At 41.5% G+C, this 26,576-nt stretch overlaps 1 protein-coding gene across 1 annotated transcript; it reads right to left on the bottom strand.

The window, feature by feature from the left end:
- Window positions 1-2,528: 2,528 nt before the first annotated feature.
- Window positions 2,529-23,238, bottom strand: sirt6 (sirtuin 6). The gene is made up of 8 exons (XM_033046701.1): window positions 23,080-23,238; window positions 19,896-20,023; window positions 17,548-17,730; window positions 15,899-15,958; window positions 12,996-13,091; window positions 7,773-7,853; window positions 5,121-5,244; window positions 2,529-3,303 (listed from the first exon to the last, which is right to left on the bottom strand). The coding sequence occupies exons 1-8, from the start codon at window positions 23,143-23,145 to the stop codon at window positions 2,950-2,952; spliced, it is 1,092 nt and encodes a 363-aa protein (XP_032902592.1). The 5' UTR covers window positions 23,146-23,238; the 3' UTR covers window positions 2,529-2,949.
- Window positions 23,239-26,576: the final 3,338 nt, after the last annotated feature.

Below are 26,576 nucleotides of genomic sequence, written 5' to 3' on the forward strand. Positions count from 1 at the left end.
CTCTTCTGCACACTCTTTATCTTTGCCACAACCTATTTTGAAACCACCAGCAATGATGCTGTCAGTAGAATAATTCTGATATCATGATTTCGTGTTACCATGTTACAGGGACCCAAGACCAATACAATTACAATTTGTTCATCTGTATTGCAGACATTAAAGTTTGCTTACTATTTAATGCTTTAGCATTACAAGATTCAGTTATTTGGCAAAGCAATCAGTGGTAGTTAACCTTTGGCTGCACAATAATCACTGCACTCTGATGCGAAGAACTCTTTGAGACATTTTGACATAATTAGCTGTTACGTAAATGTAGCATTATTCATCAATCATAGCATATTGACTATTGGATATATAATTACCGGTTCTAATTCCAGCTGTGCTATGTCTGTGAAGGAAAAAATACATACAAAAACCATTGTCCCCTGATTACACTTGATGGGATAATTGTCAGATTATTAGACTAAAAAGGACCTCAATTGACCTCAGTGATCTAAGGACAACTGGCTGAACATTTGGGCGCTGCAAATTACAAAGGACACCACCTGTTTGTGATCTTCATATTCAGCAGCAACATCGTAACAAAAAAAAATGTATTCATGTTTTTAACCAGCCTTGCCAACTTTCTGTGAATGAGTAAAAAATATATTTCAAGTTCACAAAACTACTCCACTTGTTTATACAGCATTATAAAGAGTTTGAGAAATGCATGACAAACATCGTTGGGGCAGAGTAAAACAGTGATCTAACTTAAGATAGAAAGATATTAAACACGTGCATTCTTAATTCCAAGTCCACTTGGTATTTAGAGTCACGGCGATGTACAGCACGGAAACAGGCTCTCCGGCCCAACTTCTGCTCTGCACAATGAGAAATTAATGGAGAACAACTGTACCCTGCTTTCATTATGGACTGAATAATGTCTGTGTCGAGAGTTTCTGGAGGTTTTCTTCAGAGCTACAATTAAACAGGACCCTTTAAGTTAAGAGTCCAAATTATACCTGCTTAAAGAAAGGTATACAGAAGACAAAAAGTCCGATTTGTTGCAGTTTGGATGAAAAATCCAGTTTATAAAGAGATCAAAAATATTTAAATGTATATCGGCATCGAAATGTATCGACATCGAAATGTATCGACATCGAAATGTATACCGGCATCGAAGACGCTACCTTTTACCCTAAAATAAGGCCTGAAAAATTACCTGCCCGTTGGGGGCCGAAGGTTAGGTTGTTCATAGGCTTATAGGAAGCATTTCGATACTATACGGTAAGCCAATAATTTGTTTTGATGGGAAGTGACAACATGCGGTTGATGTTCGCCACTTCAAACACCTGGTTTATGTAGCTCTGTAATTCTGTTTAAATTGTTTAACACTGTAAATTGTTTAACACTGCCCAAATTATGGCATCTACAAAAAAAAAGGCGTTCTTACACCATTGGCTACGTTGCAAGTTATTAAATAGGCGAAAGAACATGGCAACAGGGCTGCAGAGAAACATTTTGGACCACCGGCAACTGAGAAAATGATACGTTATTGGAGGATGCAAGAGTACCTGTTGAAGCCTGCGATAAGAATTAAACATAACCTGCATTGTTCTGCAGCAAATTGGCCAGAACTCGAGGAAGAAATGAAGAATTGGATAGTTGAGAAGAGATATGCGGGCAGATCAATGTCAACAAAAACTATTATGAACGATTCAAAGTTGAGGGCAGCAGCATAAGGTCTGGATGATTTTCATGGCACGTCAAGTTGCTGCTATAGATTTATGAAGAGAAATGGACTTTCACTGAGAACTAAAACAAGAATCGCTCAAAAAATGCCTGAAGATTATTTCATAGCTATGTAATCAATGCAAGAAAAGAGACTGACTATGAACTGGGACAAATTGGAAACATGGATGAGGTGTCGTTAACGTTTGATGTGGTTTCAAATAGGACAGTGGATATCAAAGGCTCCAAATCCGTAACTATAAAGACATCAGGACACGAGAAAAGCCACTGCACTGCAGTGCTATCATGTTTTACGGATGGGACTAAATTACCACTACTTATTTTTAAGAGGAAAACCACACCAAAAGACAAAATTCCACCTGGGATTGTTATCCACGTGCATCCAAAGTGATGGATGGATGGGGATGGAACTATGGTTGGATAAGGTCTGGTCAAGGCGTCCCGAGGGCCTTCTTAAAAAAACATCCCTACTTGTGTGGGACCAGTTTCGCACTCACCTAACTACGGCTACTAAAGAAAGGGTAAAGAGAGTGATGTCGAAACTTGCAGTGATCCCCGGTGGGTTAACTTGCAAACTTCAGCCTTTGGACGTATCCATCAACAAACCCTTTAAATCGTTTATGAAAGAGGAATGGAATCAGTGGATGAGGAGCACAGATCATGATCTAACGCCAACAGGTCGTATGAAAAGGCCAAACATTGCTCAGGCGTGCCAGTGGGTTTTAAAATCGTGGAACCGTGTTAAGACTAAAATTGTCGTCAAAGCTTTTGATAAATGTGGCATCAGCAATGATGGCTCAGAAGACGACATTTTATTTGATGATAGTGATATTTCGAACAGCAGTGATGACCCTGATGAATTATCATGTTTTGAACATTCGGATGATAGTAGTGAATTTTTCAGATTTGAAGATTAGAATGTTTTTCCTTTTTGTAATCTTTGTGTCGTGCGCAATAAAATGTTAATTTATTCCAAACGCTGTATTTTTTTTATTACCGGTATATACATCTTTGTTTTATATGAAAACAATACGGAATGCAAAACAATACGCAAACGGCTACCACCAAGGCAAATGTTTTTTTTCCAAAATTTAGCAACTCAAAATGGGGGTACGTCTTCGACGCAGGTGCATCTTCGTCGCCGGGATATACGGTAGTCACAATTAAGCAATGTTTGCGAGAAGAAAATTGCCCAAAGGTATTGCACATAGTGACGTGTCACACCATGACCGGCTCGAACTTGATACGTTTAGCCTCGAAAGTACTACAGTCCACATCTTGGCAATCTTGTTTGAAGCAGCCATTGGATTTTGAGGAGAGGGACGCTATTGATTTCAGGCCACTCGTTCCCTCTTCTTCAGCGTCTCCATTTTGCTGCTTGATCTCGATTTTGGGTTTATTGTCCAGATCTTCTTTCTCTGAAAGATGGTTCTCTATCTCCTCCTTGATTGGTTCTGCTGTCTCCACTACCTGGGGTCCTTCCCATTTAGGTATTTCAACACCGAGCCGTTTCATTAATTTAGTAATAACTTCATCAACAAAGCCAAATATTCGGAGATCTGCATATCGATCCTGGGGACATAAGGAGGAATATAATAAAAACACATTGAGTATGGATTGAAGTGGAATAACCAATGACCATTAAAACTATTCTCCTCATTGTTTACAAGAGAAGTAACATTTAAGTGATCATATTATTGTATGGATTCATTTAAATATGGCAAAGAGTGCAAAGTATTTGTCAAAGTGTGTCAACTTCAATGGGTTAAGAACGGATTTGCATTATAGTGAAATGAACAAAAAAGGAAATATATGATTGTTGTCAGATTAATAGCGTAGGCCAGTTTCAACAGAATATAGAAAGGTCAGAAAGGATGTAAAAAAAACACAAGTGAATATGAGAATAGAAAGGCATCTGATTTAAGTGATTTTGATAAATAATAAAGGGTAGTGCATGGAGATGTGGAGCAGATTCCAGCCCAACCTTCATGTGATCTGAACTTACTCATCATTCCTCTGATTAAGTTGATAGATGACACAAAGATTGAAATGTTGATAGTGAGGAGGGAAGCCTTCATCTGCAGAATAATTTTGTTCAGTTGATAAGATGGGCAGAGAAATGTCAGGTGGAAATTAATTCCGATGAATGTGAGGAGATGCATTTTTGCAGCACCAATCAAACTATGGAATACACAATGAATGGGGGGGGGCCTATGGAAGAAATAATGAACTTGAGTGACAGACAACATCCCTGGAGACAGCATCTCCGGGACATCAATATTCTGACCAATATTCACTGTTAAACTTCAGCAGAACACAATGTTTGGTCAAAACTGTATTTTAGAGACACCTGTGTGTAAATCAGTTGCCACATACCCCACATTACACTAATTAGCATGTTTCAAATTATTGGCCAGACCACTTGGGGCAGTTTTGGGAAGCGGCACGGTGGCGCAGCGGTAGATATTGCTGCCTTACAGCGCCCGAGACGCCGGTTCGATCCTGACTACGATGTGCTCTGGGAGTTTATACATTCTCCCCGTAATCTGCATGGGTTTACTCAGACGTACAGTATGTTAATTGGCTTGGTAAAATTGTAAATTGCCGAAAATGCGTGTAGGATAGTGTTGGTGTAAGGGTATCACAGGTTGGCACGGACTCAGTGGGTCAAAGGGCCTAAACTAAACTGCATTGGTTTGGGTAAGGACTCAGGTTTCCTCCACAACCCATGGTTCAGCAAAGCTGCATCCAGATTTGTGAAAAGAAAATCAGATTCAAAAAGATTCTCCACATTAGGATTTGAATTTTTCAGTTTTTAACTATTTAAAACAAACTTGGCACATTTTCTCTCCTTCCACTAATAATAAATGCCAAGTACAAAGAAATTATATTTTACATTCATGATGCTGCACGCAACTTTTAAAACAAGCATGCAGACAACTGGTCGACAATCTCTTTCATCTTCAGGTTGGGCTAAATAGTGCCTCAGTGTGGAAAAAACCCCAGAATATGCGTTAGAAAAACGATACATGCATTTATATGAAAGGATATATAGATCTTTCTGAAGAAATAATTAAAAATATCACAGAATTGGCATCACCGTGATTTCATCAAGACCATCTGTTGGATTTCAGAACATCTACAAATGGATGGACTCCAAATGGAAAAATCTATTTTCAACTTCTGGAACAATACAGATGTCATCAATAGAAACTAAAATGGCATGCAAATTGCTCCTTTTCAACACTTTGTACTTAGAGATTGAAAATCAATGCACCTCTTTACAAGAATTTGACATTAAGTGACTGCTCAAAGCACTAATGAAAAATGAATGAAAATTTTAAAAAAGCAGAAAATTGAACAAAAGCTCAAGCTCCAATCATACTTACCAGCTTGGTGGCTTGAAGATTAACAATAACCAACTTTCCTCCTTTCTTTTTTGTATTAAATGGCAGATTTCCACTCGGTTTGATTTGAAGAGAGCTCCCCAATGTGATGGACATATCAGATTTCCTGTGGGGTTGGAGAAAACAAATGAAAAATTGTTTCTGCAGGTGATGAAGTTAGAATTCCTCATAGCTTGTATATAACTAAAATATAAATGCTGACGCTCAGACTAAAATAACAACAGAAAACATACATTTAAAATAACATATACCATCTAATCATTCACATTGTGTTTTCATAATTTTAGTGCTTACGTTCTAGGCTAAAGATTTTCAGCCTGTTTCTGATTACTCTTACCAATTTCTACATCCTTCCAGATACAGTCTAGGTTGGCTTGGCAACTGCTCTACCCAACACAAGAAACTGCAGAGATTTGTGACACAACCCTGTCCATCACACAAACCAAGCCCCTGACACTTCATGATGCCTCAGGAAAGTGGCCAACATAATCAAGTCACTCACAATCTAGTCACTCTCTCTTCATCCCTCTTCTGTCAGGCAGAAGATACAAGTGCTTGCAAATAGGTAGCACCAGATTCAAGAACAGTTTCTTCCCTACTGTTATCAGACTGGACCTCTCATATATCAAGGATGAATTCTCAATCTTCCATTCCACCTTGTAGCAGCCCTTGCATTTAAAAAAAATCAGCACTTTATCTGTCTATTCTGCACTCTGTTTAATTTCTCATGTTTTTCCTGGATAGTACGTAAACTAAGTTTTTTCCCCACTGTATCTTCATACATGCAACAAACATAAACCAATTCATAATATATACTTCCACATTATATTGACCCATACAGCATAAACACATCATTGCTTCAAGAAAGCACTTTGGGAATGGGTGAAGAGCACAGGTGGTGGAGACTAAGTTGTGCACAGGCTTCGTGATGGAGAGTATAGAATGGAGAAGTAAAAGGATGACGTGGGCAGGGCTATTACAGGAAGACACTAGCAGAAGGTGCAGGAGGCTGAGGTGCTTTTGAAAGATTTTGCTGTGTAAAAATAAATTATTAGGCATTTGATTATTGGCATTGGATAGCAAATTGGTTGCATGGAAGGAAGCAAAGGGTGATGGTGGAAGGTTGCTTCTTAGACTGGAGGCCTGTGACTAGTGGTGTGCCTCAGGGTTTGGTGCTGGGCACTTTACTGTTTGTCATCTACATCAATGATTTGGATGAGAACATACAGGGCAAGATTAGCAAGTTTGCTGATGATACAAAAGTGGGTGGTTTTGCAGATCGTGAAGATGGTTGTGAAAGATTGCAGCAGAATCTTGATCGATTGGCCAGGTGGGCTGAGGAATGGTTGATAGAATTTAATACAGAGAAATGCAAGGTGATGCATTTTGGGACGTCTAACAAGGGCAGGACCCACACAGTGAATGGTAGGTCTCTGAGGAGTTTTGTAGAGCAGAGGGATATAGGAGTGCAGGTGCATGGTTTTTTGAAGGTCGAGTCACTGGTAGATAAAGTGGTCAAAAAGGCCTATGGCACATTGGCCTTCATCAGTCAGAGTATTGAGTATAGAAGTTGGGAGGTCATGTTGCAGTTGTATAAGACGTTGGTGAGACCTCATTTAGAATATTGTGTTCAGTTCTGGGCACCGTGGAATAGGAAATAAATTGTCAAGCTTGAAAGGGTTCAGAGAAGATTTACGAGAATTTTGCCAGGACTAGAGGGTGTGAGCTATAGGGAGAGGTTGTAAGTGACCGGTAGAATCTGGGGGAGTTGATGGAAATATGGAGGGAATGAAGTTGGATTAATGCAGATGGGTGCTTGATGGTCAATATGGACCTGGTGGGTCAAAGGACCCGTTTGACTCAATGACTCCGGATATTTTCTCACCGATGCCACTACCATGCCAACTGTCTGTCTGTCCCTTCCTTCTTTGTTGTTTTAATAGTATGTGTTAAATGTATGCTTTTAGTGTTCTTTAGCTTTTTTTATGTGGGGGGTGGGTGGAAACTTTTTAAAAAATCTCTTACCTCGACGGAGATGCGATTTATTTTCCGTATCGTATCTCCGTCCGCACTGTGGCCTAACATCGAGGAGTTGGCGGCCTCTTGCTGATGACTGACTTCGGGAGCTCCAACCACCGTAGCCTGCGGACTTACCATCGCGGAGCTTTCGATCCCTTTGCCAGGAATCGACCTCGGAGCTCCAACCGCGGGAGCCTGTGGACTTTAACATCAAGGTGCTCGCTGTCTCTGGTTAGAGACCGACTTCGGGAGCTCCAAGCCGCAGAAGCTTCGACCTCCCCGACGCGGGAGCTTTGATCGCATCGACGCAGGGGCTTCGACCACTGGCTGCGGGAGCTTTGATCGCACCAACGGATGGTTTGACTGCCCCGACCGCGGGAGAATAAAGAGGAAGAAGATTGGACTTTATTGCCTTCCATCACAGTGAGGAATGTGGGGAATCCGCTGTGGTCAATGTTAATGTTAACTTTTATGTAGCTGTGCGTCTTGTTGATTTTTTTTTTAGTATGGCTGTATGGTAATTTGCATATTACTGTCCCTTAATTAGTACACGTGACAGTAAAAGACCTTTGAAACTTTTGAAAGCATATACCGACTGAATGGTTTTAAACATACCTGCAGGCTTCATCTGCCAAACTGAGGTCCCTGTCAGGTAATGCATCTTCCCAGTCCAAAATGGTATCTTGCAATTTTCCTCTAGATTCAAAATTTTGAATAGTCAGTTTATGCAGTATTCTGAAAACGTCTTCCTACACTTACACTCTGACCTTTCCAATACTGCAAATCAAAGAATGCATAAATATTGTAGCTGTTCTGTAATAGAAACTAACAGTCATAAGTCAAATAATATATTCACTGAATTAATTGGTTAAGTTGAATTATAGTTTACGGATCTTTGGAATAGATACGCCAACTCTGGCATGAGGTCTCTGTTACTGACAGTTTTGCATTAGGAATGAAACATGTATGCATTTGCATACTTAGCCGATGTTTTTAATTTAAGAGTGTACTTTGACCATTACTTACCAGTCAATAATTGATTGTGTTAATAAATTTTAGTACCGTGCTTTGTAAGCATAGGAACAAGGTTATATTACTTATTGCACTTTTCAGTTTCTCCACAATTGTAGGAATTTGAGAAATTAATCTGTGAGGATTGAAGAGTCTTTCCAATCACAATATCGTTTAGGAAAATTAATGCTTTTTGAACTTAAGACCCACACAACGTCAATAATCTGCCCACGATTTGTGGCTTTAAAGGTGCTCGCTAGTGAGGCACGTTGACACGTATTTATGGGGCGGGCATATTTTATGGAGTGTCCATTTGATGGGGTCATGCAAAACCAGGCTGGGGATGTAGAGCCACACTTGGTTATCCATTAAATAATCCCACGCAATAGACAGAAAATGCTGGAGTAACTCAGCGGGTCAGGCAGCATCCCTGGAGAAAATGGATAGATGATGGTTCGAGTCAGAAGCTTTTTTTAAGACTAATGGCGTGGCAGGGGAGCAAGAAGGAAAGCTGAGAGATATGGGGCAGGACAGAGCATGGGTGGTAATAGGTAAACAGATGAGGGGTATTTGACAGGCAGATTGTTGCACAAATGCCAGAGATGTAGAGACAGGTGTGAGTCAAAAGGATAAAGAATTGCGAATTGTTAAGCTTGGGGATAGGAAAGTTATTAATTGTGTATCCATTATAAACGGTGCAAGTGGATGGGGAAGGAGTTTTAGAAAAGGGGGGAGGTTCTTTGGGGAGAATGGGGAGGGAGAAGGAAAGGAGCCTGTTATGGGTTAGTTACTTAAAAGTTGAAAATTCAGTGTTCATCCCATTGGGTTGTAATCTACCCAAGAGGAATCTGAGGTGCTGTTTCTCCAGTTTGTGCATGGCCTCCGCAATGGAGGAGGCCCAGGGCATAATATGGGAATGGGAAGGTGAGCTAGCGACTGTTAACTCCCCAAAGACCTTGACGGACTGAGCACAAGTGTCCAACAAAGCCATTGCTGAGTCAACACTTAGTTAAATCTAATGGTTTGGGTTTGATAATGTGTGGAAGCAATGGCATTTACCAGCAAAATCCTTTTCTCATAATTCCTGAACTTCAAAATGCTTCTTAATTATATTTTTCAAGGTAACAGGCAAGATAGGATGGGGGTCATATTGCCAATGATACATAACTTGGTAAACTGTCAAAATGCTCTTGTGTTTTAATTATAAATTAGAGGCATAATCTCTTAACCATTCCCAAAATTGGGTCACTAAAATATCAATGCTGATTATCAGTGTACATCACGTAAGGTCTCGTTAACACTCTGTCCATCACTCATTGGTGCTGAGCTTGCATCCCCTACCCATCATCACTAAAAGGCTGCTTGGAAGTTCACTTTAATGAACCTTGCGCCGTCAAAGTTAAGTAGTTGCAGAGTTCTGAGTTTGTATTATTCTACAGCTTTTCTCCTGCAGTGGCATACATACAGAAATATGCATGTCTGAAACACTGATGCAAAGTTATACTGCATACGAGAATGTGAACCAGCAGGAAGTCTACAACTAATTATGTGCATCAAATTTGCCACAAATTTGCATGAAAATCCTACAACTCCCATGAGTTTTGGCAACCAGAAATATTTAGTAGTTTCTCTTGTATTAAGATACTAATATCACATTTTTTTAATCCTCTTGGCTTTTATCTGCTCCACCACTACTGCAGCATAGTCAAGGTCACACATTTCAGATGCTAGATGGAAACCATGTAACAGCAAAGAATGCATTTTCAAAGAATTTAATGTGTGATTAAAATATAACATACCAATCTTAGTAATGTTACTAATTCCCCACCTTATTAAACTGTACAAATATAATTTGAATTATTTTATGCTGTCCCAATTCAACTAAGTTTCTCTCAAATATTGCATGTGCACACAATTATGAAATACAATAATGTAAAAAAATTCAAGCAAGATAGATCTGGATTTTTTTGAGCCTGCATTGCTTTTCATCTGATCTGCTATACATGCCATTTCCAGCAACATTCCCATAACCCTTGATTCCCATAATGCCCAGAAATCTATTGATATCTGTACTGACTACATTTCTACAGTCCTTCAGGCTCCAGATAAGGAGACTAAAACTGTACACACTCGCTCTAGGTGTGGTCTCACTGAGGCCCTATACAATGGCAGTAAGATTTCTTTAACATTTGACACCCAACTCGCTAGTTGCTGCAGTTGGCCCTCAGCAATCTATGTACAAATACCACTAGGTCCCTTTAAACAACAGCACAACTCAATTCCTCAGCATTTAATAAAAACATTATTTTACTGTTGTGTGCACTTAAGTGAATAAATTCACATTTTTTTCTGTAATATTCCATCCGTCGTGTCTTTGTCCCTTCAAGCAGTTTGTCCATATACCAGCGCAGCCTCTTTATATCACACACAATCCTACCTAGATTAGGATTACCAACAACTTTGAAATATGACATTTGGCTCCCTCAGCCAAATCAGATGTAGATTAGGAAATACTGGGGCCCAAGTAGACCACGAGTCAAAGCCTGCCAACCCGAGATTGATCCATTTATTTCTACCCTTTATTTTCGGTTTAATAACCAATACAGAATCAATGTCAGTACATTAACCCAATTTCTATATGCTGCTACCATCCTGATTGACCTTTTGAGGATGTGACTAATAGATTATTAGTGGCAATAGATGTGGCTTATGTAGGGCCCAAGTGAAAACATCCTGAAAATCCAATATAACACATGTACTGTTACCCCACATCTATTCTTTTAGTCACATCCTCGAAAGATCTGAGACAAACATAAATGTACACTCATTTCATAGTTTATTCATAGAATGTGAGTTTTTGTGACAAAGATCAGCATTTAAATTACACCTTGAACTAGGGGGTTTGCCAAACTGATGCCGAGAGCAGTTGAGAGTCAATCGGGTTGCCATGGCTCTAAAGTCCCTTGTAGACCAGATCTGATGAAGTGGAGCATATTTGGTTTCCTAGTGAATACAATGGCTTTTTACAGCAAGCTGTTATTTTCACTGCGACAGTTGTGGTGATGGGATTTGAACTCATTTTTGGATCCCCAATCTTGTACTTTGAATTGTTTGCCCAGTAACTTAACTACTCTGTCGCACTGATGAATCATTTCTATTGATTCACTGTGTCGGAGAGATATTCTATTGAGGCTCTCAAAGGCTAATTGGCATACCTTACTTTCGGACTGAGTGGAAGATTTAGGAATGAAGCCAAAACATAGGAAATGAGACAAGGAAAATAGAAAGACAGAAAAGAGATTTATTTTAAGATGAAACGGCCAAATTTATTGATGCAGTGAGGAGTTAGACTCAAGAAGCCTGTTGGAAGCGGGTATAAATCAAGAAAGATGGCCCCACCTTTATGAAGGCATGGGAAGAATTGTTTATTTGGGTTACTTGGCAAAGATATGTGCATGCATTTAACTGCGAAGATTAAGTTTGACCATGATGGCTGCATTGCATCATTACTTTGCTATGAAATAAAGAAATGCACGCAGCAGTAGAGTTGCTGCCTTACAGCGCTGGAGACCTGGGTTCGATCCCGACTACAGGAGCTACCTGTACGGAGTTTGTACGTTCTCCCCGTGACTGCTTGGTATAAGTGTTAATTGTATCTAGTGTGTGTAGGATACTGTTTATGTGCGGGGCTCGCTGGTCTGTGCGGACTCGGTGGGCCAAACGGCCAGTTTCTACGCTGTATCTCTAAACTAAACTAAATTTGGCCAAAAGCCAACCTTCGATCTTCCAGCATCTGCAGTTCCTTCTTGAACAGCTTGCTCAGTTCACTTTTCAGACCAAACAACATAAATGTGCTTCCACCATGCAGGGAGAATAAGGGATAAACAATAAATGTTGACATCATCAGCAATTTCTATTCCCCATGAATGACTAAGCAAAAGGTTTAATGCACCTGAGCGAGGCCGAGCATTCAAATAGAAAATATCCCCACCAGGTTTATTTTTAAACACTGATTAAAAATCACGTAAGCAGCAGGAATAGAGTACCCACTCCTGATCATCATCTGGCAGCTCCTGCTAGAAAGACAAATGGAATGCTGGATCAGTAGACCACGATTCCCCTTTTGATCTATTAGCTTGCTGATATTCACTGTTCAATCCAGTTCATGATATGCTCTTATTGTTAGTTACCAGAGACCGGATGGTATATATATATCTCTCGCGCCATAAATTAAACGTCTTCAGGGACATAATTATAAAGGAAAAACAAAATTATATCACTAACTGTAACATTACAGATTGATTAGTAGAACTGGATGTTACAATCCCTAAGGTTTTTCACTACGATTGACATTCTTGGGGATGACCACTAGGTGATTTTGCTACCAATCAGGCACAGCTTCAGTTGTGTACCTCAACGTCACTGGGTGTTTTGGTCTTTTATCACGAGACACCCTCAGTCGAGGCAGGCCCACCGCAGGGTGATCATCCCTGGGTGTGTGTCTTATGATTAGCCTCTAGATGCTCACGTGGCAGCCCAGACAGCATCTTTTCTCTTCAGCCACAGCCAGTGACTGCTCCATTTGGCGGCATTGACAAGTTCTTTTATTGCCCTCCTTTGTGCCTGCCCTCTGACTCCTACTTCCCTCAGGAGCCTTGCGGTGTATAGTAAGTAATATCATTGTTCTTTTACTGCGGATATATTAAATGTGTTTGAACACTCAAAGTCAACATGTGCAATGACAGAGCTATGAAAGGCTATGGTTAATGTTCTACAATAAAGTTTGAAAATGCCACCTGTAACAAACAGCACACAAGGACCTCATACCTGCATGCTCGAAGACCTCTGGCCTTTTTAACATCACACAAGCGGCCTGTTGCTTTCAGTCCCATGGTGCCTACTACTGAATCTCGAACATACTGTCTATAATGGAAAAGCAGTGAGGGAAACGTTAATAAGTTACTTATATTAACACTAGTTCTCAAATCATCAGACATCATTTCTCTTTCCATCTGCCATTCAATGGGATTGTAAAGCAAGTGATAATTCCGTGAACAAACATCTTGGGCATGTTACTTCTCAAAAAATATATACCAGCTCTAAATGGATTAAATTACTCTGATTAAATAATTCTTGAAAGGGAGAGAAAATCTACATCCATTGAAGAAATCTAATCTAAGTGTGCAGATTCACAAGTTTGAGCTGGGCCAATCAAGACTACATCATTACTTCTTAATACAAAGGTGAATGGAAATATCAAATCTTATGCATGATTAAGTTAGAGGTTGAATGATTGAAAACTGAATAATCTTAAATAACAAGAATATATCAATGTAAATGGAGTTAAGATACAGGGAAGTTAGATTCAAATGAAAGATAAAATAAATATGTGGGGTAGCCTATGTTCTTCAAATGTAATTTTATCCGACTACATATAAACTGTAAATTTTGTCATTTTAACATAACCTTACTTTCAGATCAGATAAAACAGGGGGTACACAAAAGATCTTCGTTCTTGGCGGTAATGTAAATTCGAGAAGGATAGTGATAAATTGCATAAGATACCAACCATTATAGAACGCGTAGATGTAAGGTAAATGAAGATTATTGTGGAGAAATGAGAGATGATACAATTTGGTAGAAAGATTGAGGAGAGGCAAGATAGAGTAATGGGTGCTGTGCTAAATGGACTGGAGAAACAGAAGGTCAAGGGGAATGTTTGGGTATAGGAGTCATTGTGAGCTGTAGGGCAGGTTGAGAAAATAGTTAAAAACACAGCCAATTCTAGGCTTTAACAGTTAAGGCCAGATCGGGCAAATCATGCTAAACTACTCTAGACTGAGCACGAATAATGCGCTCAGTTTTAGTCCCCTCAATGTGGGAATGATTTGGAGGCACTGGAAGTCCCAGAGATTTAGGCAATTGGTTCATCAGATGAGGGACCAGTGTTACAAAGACAGTTTTAAGGGGCCACAGGAAATTATAAAGGGACTCTGCAAAGTCATAAAGATGTTTCAAAACAAGGAATAGAATTTTAAAATTGAGACTTCAACTAACTAAGAGTCAATGCATGCTAATTAGCACAGTTGCGCTGGTGCAATATAATATAAGGAGATTATTCTGCTGCAAACAGAGTAAGGGAGAACAGAGTTGGAACCGTGAAGGATAGGAGTTAACCGAGGCAAAGAAAAGAGCTATGGTAGTACAGTAGAAAAGGGAACGGTTGACATGAGCAATGTTGATAGGTGAAAACCGGCAGTCTTACTGATGGGAGTGGGTACCAGATTGAAAGATTTTTCTTCCGGTTTTTGGGAATGTCCGTAGAAATTGTTACTGCACGATGGGAAATGGTTTTGTTGCTTTCCCCTGCTCTTTGATGAGAAGCTACATAGATGTTCCATTTTGCATACAATCACAGAACCTGCAATTACTCTTGTGGTGCCCGGGATCCCAAAATACAACTCAGTCTGCTGAGGTTAGATTGTCTGGTTTGGGAACACCGACTGCCAGCTATGATTCCGTCTGAAGAAGGGTCCCAACCTGAAATGTCGGATGTCCATTCCCCTCCACAGTGCTGCCTGGCCTGCTGAGTTCCTCCAGCACCTTGTTTTTTACTCAAGATTCCAGCATCTGCAGTCTCTTGTGTCTGCCCGTTATGATTATTCTGTTATAGCCAGAAAATCAATGATAATCAATTATCTTCTCACTGCTATACCATTTTCCACCAATGGCCATAAAGAGCTTAACTTTGACTCACTATTTTTCATCTACACCTGTTCATTGAAAATAAACAAGCATGGAGTTTCACCTGTACGCTGATCACAGCCATACTGACTTACGACAAATCTATGGAGGTGGCAGTAGGGTTTAAGGAAGTAATTCAAACATACAAGCCTAAATTGGTAATCTCAATCATTGAGATACATTGATAACAACTGGACCTCAGCACTCAGTCACTGCACCTCAAATAGAATGTTACCTATTTCAATTGTTCTCCGCTGTTAAGAGTTAGCCGTTGCAGAATATATGTGGATAATGAGCCCACATTGACAGATGATGTTGCCACAGAATAGCAACTAGATGAGAAAGGGTGATTCCTAAGGACAGATTCTTTGTGGGCCATGCAGTGTATTTTTGAATAGCTAATATGCAGGTAGTTTGGCAATTATTTGATTAACACAAAACGAGGCGAGAACAAGCCCCAACCCAAGGTGGACAATGAAAAAAAAGCTGTTGGTAAAATATGGAATGGTGACCACTCCGTTCCAGAGGATGCAGAGATATTAAATTGGCAAGTCCTCAATATCATTGAGAATGCCACCTGTTTAAATGAATGTCTGCGTCAGATTAGTAAATAGGAGCAAGTAGCTAACCCAAATACTAATTATGTGCAGTAGCAACAGTTCCATCATTTAAGGATGTGCACAATTAAACCCATCAATTCCCTTCAAAACAAAAGATCCCACAATATACTCTTCAATGTACTACAGTCAAACATTGGAAGATCATAATATTTTACCCATTTTTTCTTTCGCAAATAAAGCTATTGCGCAGTATGTCCAGTGAGACGCACAATACATTTACAAACTGCTTATGATTAAGTTCCGATAGCGTAATAGATTTTCAGTCTCTGGAAAAAAACCTTAAATAAAGACAAGGGGAAAACAAACAATTCACTTAATTTATGCATGCGATGCAGGATTGAGCGATACAAAATGTAGAAAACTTACTTGCCGCACTTGGTGCATTCTTCCACAAACATATTGCCATGGAGCTCTGAAAGTCTGTCCCTGCAAATAGCAACTTAATGAAAATGTGCAAACGCATTGGCAATCACATAGTAATGTCAGAATTTACTGCTCAGAACGATTCCCAGCTAGTACACAGAGTTTACACTCCATAAACCACTTTATTTCCTTTTGTCATGTGAAACCTTTCTCCCTAATGTATGAGCTGGCCTTAAATATATCGTTAGCATATTACTCAATTTACTCCATATGCTACCATGTACCACATTCTGAACACACTCTAGGTCCAGTAGTTTATCCCAAATTCTTCGTCTCAGTTGAGGAACATTTTTTATCCAAATGACAAAAGGTTTTGGACTCATTGCTGCTCCCATTCCATTATGTCATGACCCCAAGCACTTTCTGTGTAGATGGAACACTATATTCTGTACTGCTTCCTTCTGTTTTGCATTACCTAGTGTATAGTATGAATATTCGCATACGTGGCACGATTTGCCTGGATAGCACACACATCAAAGCTTTTCACTGTATCTTGGTATACATGGCAATAACAAAACAACACCACTACCTCATTTGTATGCTTGACAACCTAGAAAAGATATGCTATTCCAAATTCCGTCATGGTAACAAGTTATCATTTGGACAGATGAAATGACTTAAGATGTTTTCAAAGCCTCCTTTCAACACTAGCAATTAAAATAGTTAACACACATTGAATATAAAAATGCTGATGTGGGTTGATGCTTATTTGGTGAATCTGGAAGGAGAGAAGCAGTAGGGAAAGTTTGCGAACCACTATTGCGGGAGAATAGAATTTGAAAGTAGAAAAGTTACGTGAATATATAAATCATTGGGAAAATTATATTTTAGAGCCCTGAACAGCTATGATCTCTATATCACAAAAATATTGAGAAATAATATCTTTATTGCAGAAATTAGAAAAATACAATTAATGTGAAAGGTGATAATATTTAGGAAGCAACAAGCACTTTTGACTATTTCACTGAGAGGCTGAGGTGTTTTATTGAAGTCATTAAGATGATGTGATTTAATAGGGTGGATTTAAGAAATATGTCTGCTCTTGGAAGTGATCAAAATCATGAATACAAGACAATGATCGATAAATGCACCAGCTTTGTGGAACCTGTTATCAAATGAAGTTCCTGAGGCAGATAACAAACTATTTTAATGGGAAGCTGGGCAAGGAATAAAGTGATATGAATGAGCTTACGAGGTCTTGGAGAAGATCTGTGTAAATCTTAACAGATGCCAAATGATTATGTCTGTGTTGTAATTTCTATGTCCCTGTGAAACCTAAACTGGGTGGTGAACAGGCTATTGGTAAGTGATCTTTGAAAGGATTACTCTGACTTAAGACGCGGAACGTTATTAGTGGGGGCTTAGCTATGGTAATTTCATTTAATGCAAGCAAGGTCGAGCAACTCTTAGTCACAAGATGGCCATTGTCTGGCAAATAACATTTGTGCCACTTGTCAGCAAATGCACAAATAGGCAGGTACCTAGATCCATATATACAACAATATTTACCAGTGTTATTATGACAAACAGGTGAGACACTAAATCAGCAAAATGAACATTTGCATCAGCTACAGAAACTATAAAATGCCTACCTTGGTAAACCTGACCGGACATGAAGCCCATCCACGTTCTGACTGATCACATACTTCACAATGCCAACCCTCTGAAGCGCCACCAGTGCCATGTGCGTCTTAGAAGGCTTGGCTTCCTCGAAAGTGGTATCAAATTTGGGCTCCAGGCCCTGTTCTTCCATCGTCCACACTCCACGTGGTCCCCTGTCAACAACACCATTCAATAGTTTACAAATGAGGCTCACAAGGCTGCACGTCGAAGCTTCCTGTGGGATCCACAAGTACCAAAGTGTAATACACCTAAAACATAGCATCAACAAATTAGCTAATGTAATCTATTGTTCAACGTTTGCTTGTTCATTGCATTTTATTTATTCACTGTCACTTTACATTTGGTTTAATAGCAAAGGCAGCAGGGACTTTGAGTAGTTGTTATCAGATGTGGGGCCTTTTGGTTGGCATGAACGAGTTGGGCCATAGGGCCTGTTTCCGTACTGTACGACTCAATATAGTTATTCTATGAGAGCCAAAACCTATGCCACTCAGGTAAAGTGTGTCATTACAGGCGTGCTGAGGAATGGTGGCCTGCAAGCAGATCTTGCATTTTGATCAGATCGAAAAGTGGTAAACCAATAAATGTATCCGCTTCGTGGTTCACATTTAATGGCTTCTGCTCTGCATTGATCACATAACGCAAATGAGGAACGGCAAGTGTGTAACACTTAATCAATAGTTTCAAAATATGATAATACAACAATGCGTAAATGACTGTATGTTTTCCATTAAAAAATAAAGGGCTCTAAACAAAAGGCACATTTCTAGACATGAATGGAAAAACACAAATGTTAAAGTTCGCAGCCTCCCTGTCGGACCCAACCAGGATTTCGGGTACCTGTACTCAATCCACCACTTCTCACAATAGTTCTCCTCCCATGCAATGCGTTCTACAGTCTCCACCATGTGTCGACACACGCAGGTCCTTGCTCTGTATCTCCCGCAGCTCCGGGCCTCACTCACCCGGACGCGCAGTAGATCTCAACATCACTTTATTCTCCACCAGATTCACGACCCATTAATTTTGATTTTGTCTTCCCCACAGAGCTCATTTCCAAGGACTCCAAGCATCCTCTCCTTCTAGTCCTTTCCAATCCAGATCCCAGACACCTCACATTTCTATCAACTCTTCAATCTTTCCATTTCTAGGGCCCCATTTCCTCATCTTTACCATGAACATCCCGTCCCCTAGCACCTCCATCAGGAAGGTCTCATGGCCTTCCAGTTCTTTCTTGAACAAAGGCCCAATCTATTTCCCTCAACTAACATTCTTCTCCATCTGGGGGAACTTATCCTCACCCTCCACAACTACTCTCACTTTTTCCAAGTTGAAGGTGTGGCCATGAGCCTAACATGGGCGTCAGGTATGCCGGCCGTTTTGTCGGTGAGGGAGGGATGCAGGTTTCAGTACATTTCAAGATGCACGCAGATCTACTGTTGCCTAGGGCTTTGCATCTTATTATTTAGCATCAGGAGCGGACTGCACAAATTATCTTGGAGTGATTCACTGAACCTCCAGACATCTGGAGCAGGCACATGCCGTCAGGGTAGGCAAGGTAGGCACTGCCTACCCCGACTAAAATTATAAAATGATAATTATTATATATAAATAATAAAGGCAAGGGAGAATTATGCCTAAGAGATCGATCTAAGAGAAAAGCATAATTTTCCGTGCCTTTCATGCGCAGTACATGTAATACGGGAATGTGTGTGCAGCTGACGTGCCACGGACGCTGCTTCAAGCTGTCAATTTCAAGCAGAGCTAAAGGCAGCTGAAATCCTGCCTTTGCAGCGTGGACTGTGTACTGCGCATGCGCAGCAGCCTACTTCTCAACACTCCTGCCTTCCCTTCAACTTTACCCCTGGCCAGACTAATCACACGCTGTGAAAGGAACTCTCCCCCCAATTGGACCCTTGAACTAGTATTGTCATTCAATAAGATCACAACTGATTCAACTTGTCCCGGCGTGCTCCCGTTTTTCCCACCATCTCTCCACCTGCTGTCACCCTCCACCTCCACCCATTCAGTAATTCAGAATGAAGGAGATTTGGAAGCCTTGGGCAAATTGAATTGTTACTTTCTTTATTTTTACAGAGAGAACAATCTGCGCATGCGCGGTTTAAGATTTTTAAAAAAAGCCGACTGACTGCCTGAATAATTACTCATGGCACGTGTCTGATCTGGAGAGAATTGTTGGCAATCAGAAAACAGAACATGCCTGATATTTCATATTTTAGACGGATATAACATGAAGGTGGAACATGCAAATGCAGGACACTGTTCAAAATTAGTTTTGTAGACCAAGGCAAAGTACCTGAAGTCAGGAATTCCTGAGGATGTGCTGATCCCAGCTCCAGTGTGCACAACCAAGTATGAGGCATTTTGTACCAAATCAGCCAGCTCCAACACTTTCCTCTCTAACTCCTCAGGGGAATCAAAATTCTGTAATGTTAAGAATACAATTTGGTTTAATTTCGAAACTTAATCAAGTGGCTTTGAAATAGCACCTGCTTTAACAACCGCTCCAGGTTATTGTGAAAATAAAACCATGGTAAATGTCAATTTGGATCAGTTGTTGCTCACTGATGCCAGTTCAACTCTGGAATGTCACTTCATTCCTGTACTGAAGATGAAAATAATAAAAACGCAGATGCTGGGAATCTGCAGTAAAAACAGAAAGTGCTGGAAATATTAAGCAAGTCTATGGAGGAAGAAACAGAGTTGATGTTTGAAGGTGACGAACTTTCATCACAACTGGAAAAGTGATTGTGGTTTGTGGTTGCAGAGAGGGTGGCGCAGGGATATACGTGACAAAGGGAATCTCTGATCAGGATTGCAATGGTGATGAACTGCTGAAGGTGACATTTGGTTGAAAGCTTAATGAGATCAGTTAGAGAGAGAGAAAACAAACAGGCACACAAAAGATATAAAGTGCAATGCTATAGGAAATGTCCAGTATTTACTGTGTGACAGTCTATAATATTGATTCAGATTTTTCCTCTCCTATTGTGCAGCTTGCTTGGCATGCTGGGTATATCCTACAGCTCTATGTATTGTCCTCTTAACCAATCAACAGATTACTTCATCAACATCTTATCATCATAGTAACCATGGCTTCTTCCTTTCGTATTCCCTCTGTGCTGCCTATCAACCAAAGCCACCACCCACACCCTTTCTGGAACTTAAATCAACTTTTCATTTTTACTGAAAATAGACATAAAAAGCTGGAGTAGCGGGTCAGTCAGCATCTCTGGAGAAGAGGAACAGGTGACGTTTTGGGTTGAGACCCTTTTTATTGTTCTGCCACCAAAGAGTTTTCAACTTTCAGTTTGAAGAAGGGTCTCGAACCCAAACATCACCTGTCCATTCCCTCTGCAGATGCTCCCTGACTCGCTATCTTCCTCAAGCACTTTGTGTTTTGCTCAATTCCAGCATTCTCCTGTTTCTTATTTCTCCAGCACTTTGTTCATTAGCTCAAGACTGTATCAGCCTTTGAACGTGTTTCCCCATTAAATAAGAACATGGCTAGTTCTTTATATAAAGATCATTCTCTAATATACAACACAAAATGCTGGGTCAGGCAGCACCTCCTTCTTACGCCCCATTCGGTCATTGTTCCCTCGTTGGGGACCCCCGGAGAAGAGCTCCGACCCGCCGGCCCGCGGCCTACAACACCTTGAAGCCGCGGTCTGCTGAGCTTCTAGCCGCGGGAACGGTGGGGACTTACTTACTTATCATCTGGAGCAGGATCCCTCGCCGGGAATCCCTGGAGAAGAGCTCCGATCGCCTGCCTGCGGCCTACGTCATCCTGAAGCCGCGGTCTCCGGTAGGAAAGCACCGATTCGGGACTTACCTTCCAGACGAGAGGGCCTGTACATCTGGCCGCCCGCAGCGCCGACTGCGGAGGTTATGGCACCGACCACGGGGGAAAATGGAGGAGGACTGACTGTACTTTGTGCCTTCCACCACAGTGAAGAATGCTGTGGTGGATGTTTGTGTTAAATTTTTATTGTGTGTTTTTTTTTTATTGTCCCGCTGCTGGCAAGTTCATTTGACTGCACGTTATTGTGTATGTGATGAATAAATCTGATTGATTGATTGATTGGCTGACCATGGGTGTCTCTAGGGTGCTATTCTCTATATGGAGGACACCTGTGCATGACTTTGTTTAACGTGGGCAGACTAGAGCACAGACAGCCACCCCACGGTCCTTGACAGATCTGGGTCAGGATCCAGTGGCATGGAGTCCAAGACGACCATAGACCCTTTTTTTGCTGCAGCCTTCATCCGCCTTCCCAGCCGTTGTGACGCTCCACTAAGGTCAGCCATCGTCCTCCGCCTGCTCCACCGTTGAGGTCTTGGTTGGATTGCTCTTTGTCAGAGACCTCCCCCTTCGACCTTACCGCCATGGGTGGTCCAATCAGGATCATAGCTCCAGATGGCATAGCTCACAGGATCTCAGGTCCACACAAGCTTCTCCACCACGACAAGGTGACAATCCACGGAGAAGCACCTCCAAACGACAAGAATAGGTGACGTTTCAGGTCGGAATCCTTCTTCAGTTCCACCAGCACTTTGTGTTCTACATAAGATTCCAGCATTCGCAGTTCCTTGTGTCTCCTTTTGCCCTGTTTGCCTCTCCAGTCAGGGTAAATGACCATCTATAGTCATATTCTATACATTTTACTAAGAATACCTCTAATGCATTTAAACATCAGACAAAACAAGTCCTCTTTATCCCCCAAAAGTCATGACAATAGTACAGATACTGATAAACTGAAATCAAAACAGAAATGCCGGAAAAACTCAGCAAGGAAGGTAGCGTCTGTGGAAAGAAAAACAGCCCAACTTTCAGCGCTTTGACCTTTTTCTGGATCTGCAACGTTTAGTCACAGAATCAAAACGTTGACCATTTTTCGTTCCACACGTTCTTTCTAACAGTTCAGTTTTATATTCTGCATTTTCGGTTTTGATTTCTTTCCATCCAACCTCGTCTCATAGAGCAATCTTTCTTATCCTAGGAGTTATTCTACCAATATCACACAATAACCCAGACAGTGTAACGTGATCTCTTTCAACATCTTTTTAGCACAGCCGAAACACAAGGAACTGCAGATGTTGGAATATTCAGCAAAACAAAGTGTAGGAGTAACTCAGCGGGTCAGCTAGTATTTGTGGTGGGAATTTTCCAGACAGCAGCACCCTCCACAGATGCAGCCTGACCAGCTGAGCTACTCCAGCATTTTGTGTTTGTTATCATTTACCTGTGTGTACGTTAATAGTTAGTGATGCCCACATCCCCTCGCTTATCAACATGCACCGATCTCCACACGTCGCAGCTCATCCAAGACACTGATTCTACGACACAGAGACATCAACAATGATCCTGGCTGGGACGAGCCGAGAGTGGGGCCCGGGGCATTGGGGCCTGGACCAGCTACTCGACACCGCTGCTACTCAACTCAAGCCTGGTAGCTGCGCGACCTGCGCTTCCTTACCTCGGGTAGACCGCACTTCCCCTTGTGCTCGTAGGGTGACAGTCCCGCCGCGTAGTTGACTGACATGGCCGGGGAAAGGCAGCAGCGAGAGGCGGACGTGAGGAGGCGCAGACACCGAGGCCGAGGGCGACGCAGACCCACGCACGGCCGCGCTGACGTCACGGGCGCACGCACGGTCCGCGTTGACATCACGGGAGCACGCACGGTCCACGCTGACGTCACCGGGGCACGCACGGTCCTCGATGACATCACCGAAGCACACACGGGCTTCATTGCGTCACTCGGGCTCCGCACGCACCGCCCCAACCAGCCAACCAGTGCAGGAGCGGCGAGATGTCGAGCCCCTGGAGAATGAGCAGGGCTGGGGCAGATTCAGAGTCTAACAGCGTAGAAACAGGCCCTTCGGCCCAACTTGCCCACACCGGCCAACATGTCCCAGCTTCTCTAGTCCCACCTGCCTGAGTTTGGTCCATATCCCTCCAAACATGTCTTATCCAATGTCCCTGTCGAACTATTTCTTAAACGTTGGGATAGTCCCTGCCTCATGTTCCCGATGTTGGGGGAGTCCAGAGCCAGGGGCCACAGTTTAAGAATAAGGAGTAAGCCATTTAGAACGGAGCCGAGGAAACACTTTTTCTCACAGAGAGTGGTGAGTCTGGAATTCTCTGCCTCGGAGGGCGGTGGAGGCAGGTTCTCTGGATGCTTTCAAGAGAGAGCTAGATAGGGCTCTTAAAAATAGCGGAGTCAGGGGATATGGGGAGAAGGCAGGAACGGGGTACTGATTGGGGATGATCAGCCATGATCACATTGAATGGCAGTGCTGGCTCGAAGGGACGAATGGCCTACTCCACCTATTGTTTATTGTCTATTGTCTCAACTACCTCTCCTGGCAACTTGTTCCATACCCCCACCACCCTATGTGTGAAAAGGTTACTCCTCAGATGCTTATTAAATAATTCCCCCTACACCTTAACCCTATGCCCATTGGTCCTCGATTCACCTCCTCTGGGCAAGAAACTCTGTGCATCTACCTGATCTGTGGCCTATCGTAGGAACAAGAGGAATATAGGCTGGATAGGAACAGACTACAATCTGATAGGAACAGACTACAATCTGATAGGAACAGACCACAGTCTGTGATAGGAACAGGATACAATCAGTGACAGGAACAGGCCACAATCTTTGACAGGAATGGGCTCCAATCTGTGGTCCGAGAAGAACATTCCACAATCTGTGATAGGAACAAGTCACAATCCGTGATAGGAACAAAGAGTCAAGTCTGCCCCGTAGGAAGCCACAGGCTGGATGGGGCTCAGCAGACCCCCAACTGAGGACAAGAACAGGCAAGCAATGGAGGCGGCTACGGATCAGTACAGGACAGAAATAGGCTGTAGGAGGGGCATGCAGACAGCAACAAATGGATCACTATCCATCTCAGGACAGTGCAGCAATTTGGCATGAACCGACTATATAGTCTGGGATTAGAATAGGCGAGAGTCGCGCAAAAAGAATGGACATTGTGCTTGGCGGAGCTACCCCAGTCATAGTCCAGTACTGCGAGACCAGGGTCATTGGGGCAGTTGTGTTATTGTGGGTATCATTACAATAAATTAAAACAGTTCCTTTTTTTAAAGGATTTAAACAGTACCTGAGTGAGTGAAATTCTTCCTTCACGTTTTGGACTGTTTTTCATAATCTGCAATAGCCTGAATATAACAGGTTATAAACCCACACATTTATGTGCTTCTGGCATTTAGTGTAAGCATTTCAATTATTATCACTTGCAATTACTAATGTGCGTTCTAAATGAGTTGTTTAAAGAAATGTATTTTACAAGCAAATAAAGTGTCTTGAACACTTTTTTTCTGAGTTTATTGAATAGTTCTAAATGGGGACTAAAGCTTCTGTAAATCTGTCAAATAGTATCTCAATTGTAGAATAATATTCCAAGTTGTTTCAGTGGCTTGATATAAAGTGAATTGAGTGCAGAAACATGTACAATTGGATTAAAGCTTGATTATACATGGATCCAAGCAAGATGTTAAAGGATGAGGGGACGGTGTAAGCATTGTTGGTGAGGCTGCATTTAGAGTATTGTGCTCAATTTTGGTCACCCTGCTATGGGCACGATGTCGTGAAGCTGGGAAGATTTACAAGAATCAGTCTGAAGAAGGGTTTCGGCCCGAAATGTCACCTATTTCCTTCGCTCCATAGATGCTGCTGCACCCGCTGAGTTTCTCCAGCATTTTTGTGTACCTTCGATTTTCCAGCATCTGCAGTTCCTTCTTGAACAAGATTTACAAGAATATTGCCAGGTTTAGAGGGCCTGAGCTTTAGGGAGAGGTTAGGCAGGCTAGGTGATCTTATAGAAGGTGTATAAAATCATGAGGGGAAATAGATATGGTGAGTGCACACAGTATTTTACCCAGAAGCAGATGATATAGGTTTAAGGTGAGAGGGGAAAGATTTAATAGGAACCCGAGGGTCAGCTTTTTCACACAGGCTGGTAGATGCAGTATATGGAATGAGCTGCCGGAGGAAGTAGTTGAGGCAGGACAATAACAACATTTGACATACTTTTGAACAGATACAGTACATGGATAGGAAAAAATTATGGGAATATGGGTTAAACATGGGCAGGTGTGACTAGTGAAGATGCGGCATGTTGGTCGGCATGGGCAAGTTAGGCTGAAGAGTTTTCTATGCGTCTAATTGTATAATTCAGAGAACTTTTACCAGTGCTCTTCATAATGAAGAGCACTGGTAAAAGTTCTCTGAATTATAGGATTTAGAGAACATTACAACAATACAAATTGGTATATGTGGAAAACTTGCCCAGGATTCACAAGCAGGCATCTTTAATAGAATTGAGTCTTGCTGTCCTACAGCAATGAAACATGGCCCTTCAGCCCAACTTGTCCATGGCAGCCAAGATGCCCCGTCCAAATTATTATATAATTAATCTGCAAGTCCACCAGCAAAGTGAAATTATGCCATGGGTGCAAGGTGGGTTGTAGAGGTGTTCTTATTTTATATCTGAGATTAATAACTTAGGCGATTATGTATTAGGCGACTAGAACCTTGGATAAAAAGTTTTATTAAATATTTTAACGGAAAGGATAGGCGGGTGAGGGTGGAATGAGTGAAAAGGGGTTATGCCTGAAATGGAAGGAAGAAAGGTTTTATGGTTTAGCACTGAAAGAGGTTGTAGAGATGAGGAGATTTAATGTCATGGAAGTTGCTGAAAATTGTTATCAAATTAATCCAGAAAGTGGTAGTTGAACTTTGCTATGGCTGTTTTGGAATCCAGAACCTGCTGCTTGTGAATGTATAAATTGATTTCCATTGTTTCCCAGGTCTGGAGCAAAGCAATGTAACTCTAGGCGCCTTGTTGTTGAGCTCACCCACAGCTTCAGTTCATTGGTTCACACAGCCATATTTAGAGTGCAAACAGTTGCTCTTCATTGGTCCTTTATTTGTCATTCAATCAGGGGGGT

The sequence above is a fragment of the Amblyraja radiata genome, chromosome 29 (assembly GCF_010909765.2).
Source record: "Amblyraja radiata isolate CabotCenter1 chromosome 29, sAmbRad1.1.pri, whole genome shotgun sequence".
Classification (NCBI taxonomy): domain Eukaryota; kingdom Metazoa; phylum Chordata; class Chondrichthyes; order Rajiformes; family Rajidae; genus Amblyraja; species Amblyraja radiata.

Coding starts and splice junctions, on each gene's coding strand:
- sirt6 (XM_033046701.1), bottom strand. CDS start 23,145: ATGTCAGTCAACTACGCGGCGGGACTGTCACCCTACGAGCACAAGGGG. Junction 20,024..23,079: donor GGAAGTGCGGTCTACCCGAG/GTAAGGAAGCGC, acceptor TTAACATTACAG/AATTTTGATTCCCCTGAGGA. Junction 7,854..12,995: donor AGAGGTCTTCGAGCATGCAG/GTATGAGGTCCT, acceptor TTTTGAATCTAG/AGGAAAATTGCAAGATACCA.